The following is an 11,667-nucleotide window of genomic DNA, read 5'->3' on the forward strand; positions in this document are numbered from 1 at the left end:
TGTCTTTTATAGAGTCTGGTTGGACAGAGTGTCAACGTCTCTTTTAATAACACTGAAAACATAAAGAATCAGGGATATGTGTGGAAAGACTGAAATGACGAAAGAAGCTCACGTTATTCTCAAATAACCAGAAAAAGCAACATACACAATATAAAAGTTGGACAACGGTTGTAGCCAGCCAACCCAACATGATGGGTTTTATTGGTAACACTGTAACTTTATCTCTCTTTTTTTTGGTCCTGTCTTCCTTGTATGTTTTACTGCAAAAGTATTGAAAGGCATCAACAAATTACAGCAAAGTCTTCACCATACTAAATATAAGAAAAATCAGCACTGGCTCAAGATTTAAGGCACACTTCTGCATCTTATTTTTTTCTTTAAAAAGATTCCCAAGAATCATTGTTGGTGATGTATCCTTCTTAGTTTTAAGCATAACAATAATGTCAAAGAACTGAGACAGCAGCGTTTCACAGCATCGTACGGCACCAGAGGGAGTAAATTGAATCAAATGATTCTCTAAAGTGAGTGTGGATGACCAGCCTAAAAAAAAAAACACAGGTTCAAGAAGTTCAGAGTTTAAAAAAAAAAACCTCGACATCAGTTTACAATAATGTGAGATAAGTGTTGCAGAGCAGAGGTCTCTTGAGTAACCAGCTCGTAAAATCTTGTCAGGCTTGCTGCTTTTTTTTTTTTTTTTTTTTTATTTCCGCTGTATCAGTGAGACGTTCGGAAATGATGAAATTCCTGCAGGCCTTGGGAGACGGCATGCCAGCAGTGGTCCCTCCTTCAAACGCTTGGTTGGAGCACGTCGGCGTGGGAGTTTCAATCTGAGTCTGAGTCTGAAAAGTCATCTAAAAAAAAAAAAACAAACACAAAGCAAAACCTTAAATCTGCATTTGTTGATGTTGTCAGCTGAAGGGATGCAAGAAATTGTACAAAACGTCCTGTTTCATATGAAATGTTGCTCTGGTTTAATTTAACTCACCTTAAATTAATATCATGTATGTTTGAAGCTTTCCACTATCTACGTGTAAAGCTGATGGCACTCTAACTGTAACCCTGTGCTTTGGTCGGATGAGACCGATCTGCTGAATAATTGAGCTTTTCTGCAACAAAAACTCCAGGTAGGCCTGACATACAACAAAGGATGAATACACTGCAAAAAACAGCCCTAAAAATAAGCAAAATGTTCTTAAAGTTAGTGTATTTGTCTTAGATTTGAGAAGGTAAAGAAGATTATCTGCCAATGGAATGAGTATTTTTGACCTAAAATAAGATAATTAGACGTCCTGCACCTGAAATAAGATGATGGAGATGAGTTGTTCCTATTTTAAGTGAAAAAAATCTTATTCCATTGGCAAATCATCTTATTTTCCTTCTCAAATCAAGGACAAATGCACTAATTATAAGAAAATATTGCTTATTTTTAGTTACGTTTTTGCAGTGTATGCTGAAAATCTGCAAGGCTCTGGGAACGTGTCTCCTCCAAAGGTCGCTGAGACATTTTCAGGGTAGATGGGATCCTTCTCTCCTCGACTTTTTAAATAAGACTGTGGTGGACTCTGCCCCCTAAACTGTAGCCAGGTCGTCATTAGGGTTTTTTACTGTATGGTTCAACGGACACAAAATAATTGTGGTTCCATGGCCAGCACAGTCCCCGGACCTAGAACCCACTGGGAACCTGTGTGGCGAGCTGAAGGGACGAGAGCTTAAAGAGGGGAACCAGGACTGGACCATTTAGTGAGATTGTGCAAAGAGGACCCATCAAGGGTCCCTCTCTGTATGCTCCAACTCTGTGAAATGTTCTAAGAGGAGCCAAATTCTGTGCTATCAGTCTGTGGAGCACAAACAGCAGGAGTGACAATCATGGTGGCACCATTTTCACTTTGAACTTAGTAAAAAGAGCAACATTCATTTGTTAATGTGTATCGATATATCAGTCTATATACATTTCTCAGAGTTTGATAATGTCACTGAAATCAAAGGTGAGTTATTTTGCTTATTTTGTTTGTGGGGGAGGGAATACCTGTGGAGGGTCATGTAAATGCAGGCGCTAAATTTCATACAGAAAGGTACTGTATCTAGTTTTCTGTACACATTCAGTAATTATTAACATCTCTTAGATTTTTGTTTCTTTTTCAAATTATTCCTCAATATTTTTTGGGTGCATTTTATTTCTTTTTTTTTTCTTTTCTTTTTTTTGTTAATGCTGTCCTTAACAACAGCGTAATTTCCCCAGTGTGGGATGAATAAAGGCTATTCTATTTTATTCTATTCAACTAGTTCTCAGTCTTGAGCACCAGCTTCTTGTATGTTCATTGTGCAGCGCATGCTCGTGCTGCACAATGAACACTATACATAACGCTGCATTTCCTACATGTTTCAGGGTCTGAAGAGCAGGATTGTAGTGGTGGAAAATTGCGAGTCAGCTCTAAACAGTTCTGGTGTGCAAATATTGTAAATAAGCCAATGAAACAAGGGCATGAGGACAACACATACAGTCTAAACAACCATTTTACTATTTTTATCCAGACACGTGTTTATGATTGTTCTTTTAATATTTTGGAATGTGGATAATTGACTTTGAATCTGTATTTATTGTTGGTTTGTTTTTACATCTTGATCATGGCACAAAAACACATTTGGAATCGTTTAGAAATGTACTTTGCTGTCTTGTCTTGCTGTTCCTTACCAAACCTTAGAACCACTAAATGATAATAATGGAACACATGTCTGATTGTATATTGTATGGTAAATGTAAAGTTTTGTAATGGATATGCATCCTTTTTTTTTTTTTTTTTTTTTTACAAATTAACTATGATCTCATTGCTTTGTTTGCTAGGGTTGCTTGTGCCGTTACCTCTCTGCGCTGAAGGCTCCTCGTTGGACTCCCCTCCTTGCTTTAGGAAAGCAGCAAGCTCGTTAAAAATGAGATAAAAATCTAGAGCGAATACAACAGTGGCGATAAACCCAAAGATCTGCAATGAAAGGACATAAGATGAGGTTACAGTGAGCAAATTGGTAAAGCCGGCTGCCTCCGTCTCAGTTGAAAAGGCCTCCTTTTTTTTTACCAGATTAGACTTCCGCTATCATGGCGAATTTATTGTGAGGGAAAGCATGATTCAGCACACAGACGGTTCCCCTTCTGCATTCTTTGGCAAGCAACACAATGTTATCAGCACCTGTCACCTCTGTGGCACGATGCTTCCTGACATTCTGTGTAATTTCCACATAAATACGGCGAGGACTCCAACGCCTCCACCATCGGTTTCAGCCTCGCTGCTGAGGATGAATCGCCATCACTATTTACATACGCTTATTGACAAAAAGAGAGGTTGGAGTTGAGTTTTTTTTTTTTCTATCCAGCACGCTTTAGACTTCTGAGTGGGCCTTTAGGTGGGATAATATAAACCATGCACTCTGCTCTATGTGTATGTAGGATTCCTGTCGATGTGTACATAAATTCAAAGTCGATGTGATTTTCACTGATCACATAAAGCCTTTTAAAGTCTGAGCTTGTTTTTTTTTTTTTTTTTAAGATTTGTGCTACGGTTAATGTAAAGTTATGTTACAAACCCAATGAGCCCCGCCTAATCTCTAAAGACATTGACACAGCTTGTATTTGACAGCGTACCAAAAAAAAAAACTTTCCATTTGGAACTACAGCCTGAGAAATTCCCAACTTATTTCAGCTCACCAGCATTTACACAACTTGGAGGTGATACGCACATCTCCCCAGCTGGGAGCTCTACTGCAGGGGTAAGCAGCTCAGGCTGATGTCTGCGTGCAAGGGGCCTGGGCATCACCCAGGAGCCCACATCCTGCATCGAAGGTAAAGAGGGTTAGGGTAAGGGTTATGGTTAACCCTCACCCTAAGACTATTGGACCACAGGAACTTTCTGCAATAGTCTGAGAACTCTCACATGGTTTCACAAGTCATGCTCTCCAGAAGACCTGTCCCAGGCCTGCAGAGGCCATCCACTTTATAGCAGATTGTCTCATCTGGTCATAGGAAATGATTTTGGTGTGAAGGAGGCCTAAGCAACCCTTTTATTTACAATACCACTGACTATGTTGTGCTGATGTAGACGTGCGTTTTACCCCAGCAGCTTTAGAAGAACCATCAGGGTATTTGGACACTGCCATGATGGAGATGATGAAGAAGATAATGGAGGCTGTCACACACCTCACGAAGTCCTTTAAGAGGGGAAAAAAACAACAACAACAACCAAAACAATCAGAAACAGAAAGCAGGCTGCCATACATTGATGGTGAAAACTGCACTCACCATTAGAGGAAAGCAGAAGCCTTTAAACCTCTCGTTGAATTTGGTGGAGTAGGCGAACAAGAAGAAGACAGTAGCCAGGAAGGCCAGCAGGGGGACCGTCACGAAGGCTGCTGCTGCTGATGCAGCAAAACACACAAAGGATATAAAGGAAAGTGCCTGTAAAGAAGAGAAAGATAATTTTAATGCCAGTGAAACATAAAAGTCAAACATTTCTCTTCTATTGTTAAAATCAGAGGTAAATTTAACAGGGTTTCTGCTTCTATCTGATCTGAACTTCTCTCGCTGAGGAAATGTCACACATCCTTACAATTGCAAGTTTTGGAGCCTTGCAGCTTCAGATCCACATCCTGTAGGGAGATACAACTGCTGAAGTCAATGTTTATTCTCAAAGTTTTCCACACCATATCCCTCCCTGCGTCTCTCACAAACAAACACGCTTGAGCAAACACAAAACCGGAATGCCGAAGGAGGACGCAGGGCTAATCACTCTGCAAGTAGACTGTCTTGGCTTTGAAGCTTTGACAGGAGCAGATAGACGCGGCGTATCAGAGCAAATGAAAGCAAGTCCAGGCGGCGTAATCTCAGACGCCCCCGGCCATCTTGTCTTTGTCCCGGGCAGCTCTGGCCCCAGGGGGAGGAATAAACTCAAATTACTGATCTCCTGTTTGAAAAAAAAAAAAAACAACAACAATTAACTTCTGAGCGGCGAGAACTGAGACAAGACTTCCAGGGAAACGTAATGGCAGGCTCCACTACATGCTGAGTCATGTTTTCTTTAGCGCTACCAAGGAAACTTGTGGATAGAAAGGAAAGGTGAGATCATCACAGAATCAATCTGTTTACTCATAGTGATCTTTATTTGTTCAGCGGTCTGAATGCACAAGATCAAAACACATTTTATCGAATTCTTTGGGTCATTTAAGGAAAATCGACTGCAGAAACGTAATGAAAAGAAAAGGCCATCGTTAGGTCTCTCAGGTCCAAAGATTAGATCACCTTGTTATCCAATAGCAAGAATCAAAATAATAATAATTAAAAAAACGTGTAAACATTGATCTTATCTTCCACATTATTTGAATCAATTGTACTAAAATGCAAATTTTATGAATGAGTTACCACTCTAGCCCAAACTGTCTACCTTAGATGGAAGAAGATGTGTTCGGATGTTGCAGAAAAACCCGCGAGAAAAGTTGCCATTTGAACTGAGACTGGAATCTGCAGCTGTCCAAACGGAAAAGCCAAATGCTTCGGGTGAAGTCTTGTAATCGTTAGATGACAGGAAGCTCGGCCCCGATGATGAGAGGTATCCTCGTATGAATCACAGGGGGTCGTTCAAACATAAATCTGTCAATCGGGTCAATTGTCCCGGGTTCATGGTAGAGGGGGCGGCCAGAACGGAGCCCTCCAACCATTGGATCATCTGTATGTATGATTTTACCATATTTTCAAATGACTATTGGATCCCAAATTTAAGGACTTCATTAATTACCTAAAATATATATTTTTTTATTATTCAGTTTGATATATATTTCCAATTTACTCAAATTATAAAACAATTAACTAAATAGCTTATTTATTCGGGGGGATTAATGTCACTGTCAGCTTTTATGGCAGGAATATCATTTAGAAAATGTACTGAGGGAGGACAACTAAAAAATGCTAAGTTAGCAAATTAGCTAAAAGTAGCAGATAGGAAGGGGGGAGAGAATTAAGGAGAAGATGAAAGAAGAAGACAGAACGCAGCATGAATCAGGTCTTAAAATAGTAAATATGAATTAACTTTCTTCAAATTTCAGAATTCCCATGGCTGGGGGCCCAACTAAATGACCTTGGCCCGGGCAAGGCTGTACGCTGGCCCGGTGGTGGTAGCCTGATGTTGGGGGTCTGTCTTACAGCCAGTCCTATAGGTGCTTTCCACAATGTGATCAGAATAATCCAGAATTAGAAATACCTCTAGATTCCTCCTTTCTCTTCAAATCGCCTGGCAGAAAGTTTTGTTCCAGCAGGACAATGACCCCAATCATAACAACAATGGTTGTTTTTGAGGCAGACAAACATTAAGCCTCTAGAATAGTTGTCTTTCAGCCCCGACTGAAGGAAAACCCTCATATTAATGATCTATTTGGTATGTTTAACAACTTAGTGTCTGCCTGGAAACCAGTAATTAAAATATATTCCACCAGTTTTGATCAAATGAAAAGTGGGGTTAAACATTCAGCCAAAAAAAAAGAAATGATTACAAAAAGTGTGTAGTTTAAGGCGCAGCATGTTAAAGGACACATGTAAACCTAATATTAGTTAGGGTGTTTTATATATTTGAGCCTCTATGTATAATCATGGACCTGTATAGATTTGAGAAAATCCAGAATACATTGTTCGTCTTGCTTTTTTCAATCAGTACAGTTATTTGTTGTATAATCATTCCAGTCTGGACAAAGACAGGTTCACGTAAATAAACTACAGCTCCGTGTTAATATGACAATAACTCTACTGATGAGTCCATGTAATTTATACAGGTAAGATCTTGATCAGAGCTGAGAGATCTGCTCATTCTGTAGTGTATACCACACATTCCCCACGTTGTTTCCCTTGAACGTTTTGTTTCAATTTTGAATTTGTTTCAAACGGAATAAAACTGTTTCCACAAACTAAACCGGAGCACAATCCTGGATTCTGCATGACTCTGGTCTGCTGGAATCTGGGAAAACTAATGAAAAAACACACAACACAAAAAAACTGGCGGTCTACCCACTTGCTGACACCATGAGTAATAATGCATGCTCAGTAGGTTATCAGTCTGACTAATACTCTAGAGAATGGCAGACCTCAGATCTGCTTTCATTCAGGCCACTCTTATGTGTGGTTTCATTATAGCGTCTACTTAATACAACTGTGACTGCTCATTTGTTGAGAAAACCTTCTCAGTGACTATAAGAAGGCTGTGCCACAGCACAATCCTACATTAGCTGGAATTAGGGCAATAAAATTACATAAGATGAAATAATAATTTAAAAAAGGCCAGACAGTTTTCATTCACCACCACTTAAAGCATCTGAAAAACCGAGAGGCTACAGTACAACCCAGAGTGCAAACGTGCCATCATGAAACACATTGAACTGCTAAAGTATCACAGACTGTAGAGCTGTTAAGTCACAGTTACAACCAAAAGGTAAAGCAGTCCTCACTCTGCCCTGAACTTAAGGGGAATGTATTTAAGTGTTGCTGATCTGCATCGTCCAAGATTGTTCAGTTCGGCCTAGAGGTGCTGTGTCCGACCGGATCGTTCAATAACTGGTCTGCGTAATGAAATGTCCCACATAGGGAGCATGGTTGCAGAGAAACACAGTTATCATCTGTTTGAAACACTTTCTCAAGTTAATAATAGAAGAAACACTGAGTACAAATGAGTAAGAAACAATTGCCATGATATACAGCTTATAGATAACCCACAGGTTCCATTTTCTAAACTTAAAAATACCTGTGCTCTTAATTTAAAAGCTGGTTTATTATATAGTTATGTTATAACTATACAATAGTTATAAATATGTAACCCTAACCACAGGCATGGTGCTTCTTATGAAAAGGTTCCAACCACAGTTCATGATCACATTTGTGCTTCTGGTAAATGCATTATGTTTTGCTTTTGTTTCTTTGAAAATGGTCTTATATGTGATGTGTTTTTTTTTTTTTGTTTTTTTTTTTTTACATTTAGCCACAGAGCAACAGCAAACAGTATCAGAGACGCCTCAAATCTTTGCAACAGACGCACAAGTGCTGTGCTTTACTAACTCGCTATAAACAGAGGACTTCCTCTTCGGATGCATCTTTTTTTTTTAAGACATATGTAGATCATAGTGGCGGTGTGAAGCAGTAAAGCAGCCTAGTGTGTGTCTGTGGTTACAGTGGGGGGAGCTGCAGAGCTCTGCAGACTGCGCTCCAGGCCAAAATGCGAAGGATGTGACTGAGGGGGAGGATGGCTGCTCTGTGCAGCACCCTGACCAGACCAGAGTCACAATGTCACATGATAAAACATGCATAAAGCACTGCGTCTGTGCGCCGTTTTTGCAAGGAGATATGTTCTTTAGGATCATTTCCTGCCCCACCCAACGCCCCCATCCAACAACACTGCTTTGGTGGAAACCGCTTTCAATATAAGATGCTCGTTCTTTGGACTCTTATTTGTAAGAGGGCAATTTGTCGAAAAGGGTTTAACCGCTATAGAAGAAAAAAAAGCAACAAAAAAAGTGCCCAAAGCGCAGCAAACTTTGGCGTCCGTGCGTATTCGTAGCAGAACAGCCGCCTCTTATTACAACTTTCATTGCCTGGCATGATCGCCGCTCTTATTTCTTACCACTTCAGCAATAAGCAGCATTCCTTTCCTTGAAGTAGCGAACTCTTTGCTCGGAAGGACCGACCTCAGGACCGACTGGCCCGGCTGGCTCGAGTTGGGCGCCTCGATGTCCCCCATTGTTGCAAAGACTTGACTCTCCTCGAACTGCTAAAAGGCTCCAAGTCGGACTTAAAAGCGTCGGGTTCGAGGCAAAGCAAGAACCAAATGAGAGGCAGACAACTGCGACTGTTTTGGGGGCGTGAAGCTGACAGGAGGTGGAGACGGAAATAATGACAGCGCGGAAATCCAGCGAGGGATCCAGCAAAGCCAAACATCTGCTTTAATTTCTCCAGATGTGTAATGTGAGGCCCGCTGCAGCTGCGTGCGCGTACAGGCCCCCCCGAACCCATCCCAGAGGAAACGTCCGGCCCATTCAGTCACAGAGGAAACCTTTATTGATACAGTTCAGCAACATTTGGCCAAAGACAACTTTTAAGACACATGTGAAAGTTTCTATTTATGGAGGACCAATCCTGTCACAATTTCCACCATAACTATTCACCGATAGCCAGGGCAGCTTCAACCTAAGTCTTAGCCTGGTCTAAGAAGTCCTCAGACAATTTGTCAGGTACTTATGGTATCTTCCCAAACAAAAAAAAAATAGATATATTGTAGGGCTTAAAAATGTGTTACATTCAAAAATCATTTAGCACCATTAAAAGCAATTTTACACGTTTATTTGTTGGTTGCATATTGCAATTTTAGAAAGAATGGCAATATCTCCTTTTCCATTGCAAGCACCAGGATTTAAAGCCCCAGGCCTTGGTTTCCCAGGGTAAACCAAAAGATTAGGTTTTTAAGTTTGAAGCGTTTCCATTTGTTTTACATAAATGGCCTCTTGCATTTATGATATATATGGTTAAATATACATCCTGGCCGTGGAACACTGGACCAGCTCTATACCCTCAGCAGGATTCTGGAGGGGGCATGGGAGTTTGCCCAACCAGTCTACATGTGCTTTGTGGATCTGGAGAAGGCATTCGACCGTGTCCCCCGAGGGATCCTGTGGGGGGTAATCCGAGAGTATGGATTACCGGACCCTTTAATAAGGACTGTCAGGTCTCTGTACGACCGGTGTCAGAGTCTGGTTCGCATTGCCGGCAGTAAGTCGGACTCGTTTCCGGTGAGAGTTGGACTCTGCCAAGGCTGCCCTTTGTCACAGATTCTGTTCATAACTTTTATGGACAGAATTTCTAGGCGCAGCCAAGGTGTTGAGGGGATCCGTTTTGGTGGCCTTAGGATTGCGTCTCTGCTATTCGCGGATGACGTGGTCCTATTGGCTTCATCAGGGCGTGATCTACAGCTCTCACTGGAGCGGTTCGCAGCCGAGTGCGAAGCGACCGGGATGAAAATCAGTGCCTCCAAATCCGAGACCATGGTCTTGAACCGGAAAAGGGTAGAGTGGCTTCTCCGGGTTGGGGAGGATGTGCTGCCCCTAGTGGAGGAGTTCAAGTATCTTGGGGTCTTGTTCACGAATGAGGGGAGGATGGAGCGGGAGATCGACAGGCGGATTGGTGCGGCATCTGCTGTGAAGCGGGCGCTGTACCGATCCGTTGTGGTGAAGAGAGAGCTGAGCCAAAAGGCGAAGCTCTCGATTTACCGGTTGATCTACATTCCTACCCTCATCTATGGTCACGAGCTTTGGGTCGTGACCGAAAGAACAAGATCCCGGATACAAGCGGCTGAAATGAGTTTTCTCCGTAGTGTGTCTGGGCTCTCCCTTAGAGATAGGGTGAGGAGCTCAGTCATCCGGGGAGGACTCAGAGTAGAGCCGCTGCTCCTCCACGTCGAGAGGAGCCAGTTGAGGTGGCTCGGGCATCTGGTCAGGATGCCTCCTGGACGCCTCCCTGGTGAGGTGTTCTGGGCACGTCCCACCGGGAGGAGGCCCAAGGCGTTCCCAGGCCAGCCGAGAGACATAGTCCCTTCAGCGTGTCCTGGGTCTTCCCCTGGGCCTCTGAGAGCAACTCGTTTTGGTGCTGTCTTTTTAAATCTAAAGGAGGCACTTTTCTTGTTCAAATTATGAGCAAATTTTAAAATGTCACAGGAAGAAAATGTGAATCAGACTTGTCTCCGTCTACTGGTTTGTAGCGAATTAACCGGGCAAAAGCTTTGTGGTCATACAGTTATGTTATGCTGTAATAAACAGGAAGTATCTAGCCACAGATAAGTAATGGACTGATGTAGGATGCCTGCTACCTCCGGATGGATGGATGGATGGATGGTTTGAGGAAAACTGCAGTGTCACTCCAGTCCCACTGCAGAGCAGGCAGTGGGTGGCTCAGACAAAGTCAGACTGAGAAGCTGTAGCTATCCATATCCTGTCACTCATCCAAAGTCCAGAGAAACAGGATGGAGAAAGCACAACTGGTGTTGCTGACGGGGTTATATCTTCTTAGCCCCTTTTACACTGGCCCTACCCTATTCTGCAGATTGTGCTCCACTGTCTTCTACTTCTGTTGGTATAAATAAAAAAAAAATAAAGCACAGCTTCTCTCTGCCTGAGCAGGGACCAGAGTGGTTTAGCGGGTGTGACAGAAGTGGAAAGCGTAGACAAAACTGTGATCTGTCTGCTCCAAAGTTTGCCTCATGGTGTTAACATTTACGGATTTGTGAGTATATTTTTTCCTCAGTCATGGGAACAAGGATGATTTTTAAATACAGTACCACAGATGTTGATGGCAGCAAAATGCATTGGGGGCCATGCCCACCCGCAGAGCCAGCTGTGCCCGCCAGGAAACACTCCCCCTTCCCTCCGTCAACCGTTTAAACTGAGAATCCCTCCGAAATAATGAAATGCCCCCCCCCCCCCCCCCTACAAATTGGCTTATAACCTTGATGTACGGACTACACAGATAAAGTTTGGAGGTGTATGTTCCCTCCTCAAACACATAAATCAAGGGTGTAAAATCGATAGGTTTATAAACTCGGGCATCTCTCAGTCTCCTCCGTGAAAATAAAAATAGCAACACATTTATTAAAATCTCGCTAC

General features: G+C 42.2%; 1 protein-coding gene across 1 annotated transcript; it reads right to left on the reverse strand.

The window, feature by feature from the left end:
• Positions 1-681: 681 nt before the first annotated feature.
• cmtm3 (CKLF-like MARVEL transmembrane domain containing 3) lies at positions 682-9,023 on the reverse strand. The gene is made up of 5 exons (XM_012850794.3): positions 8,640-9,023; positions 4,289-4,444; positions 4,102-4,197; positions 2,861-2,978; positions 682-851 (listed from the first exon to the last, which is right to left on the reverse strand). The coding sequence occupies exons 1-5, from the start codon at positions 8,754-8,756 to the stop codon at positions 823-825; spliced, it is 516 nt and encodes a 171-aa protein (XP_012706248.2). The 5' UTR covers positions 8,757-9,023; the 3' UTR covers positions 682-822.
• Between the last annotated feature and the right edge of the window lie 2,644 nt (positions 9,024-11,667).

Source organism: Fundulus heteroclitus, chromosome 4 (genome assembly GCF_011125445.2).
Source record: "Fundulus heteroclitus isolate FHET01 chromosome 4, MU-UCD_Fhet_4.1, whole genome shotgun sequence".
NCBI lineage: Eukaryota > Metazoa > Chordata > Actinopteri > Cyprinodontiformes > Fundulidae > Fundulus > Fundulus heteroclitus.

Excerpts from the sequence above, each read along its gene's own strand:
- cmtm3 (XM_012850794.3), bottom strand. The coding sequence starts at position 8,756 with ATGGGGGACATCGAGGCGCCCAACTCGAGCCAGCCGGGCCAGTCGGTC. Across the intron at positions 4,198-4,288 it reads GCTTCTGCTTTCCTCTAATG|GACTTCGTGAGGTGTGTGAC; the intron begins GTGAGTGCAGTT and ends CCCCTCTTAAAG. Across the intron at positions 852-2,860 it reads GGAGCCTTCAGCGCAGAGAG|ATGACTTTTCAGACTCAGAC; the intron begins GTAACGGCACAA and ends TTTTTTTTTTAG.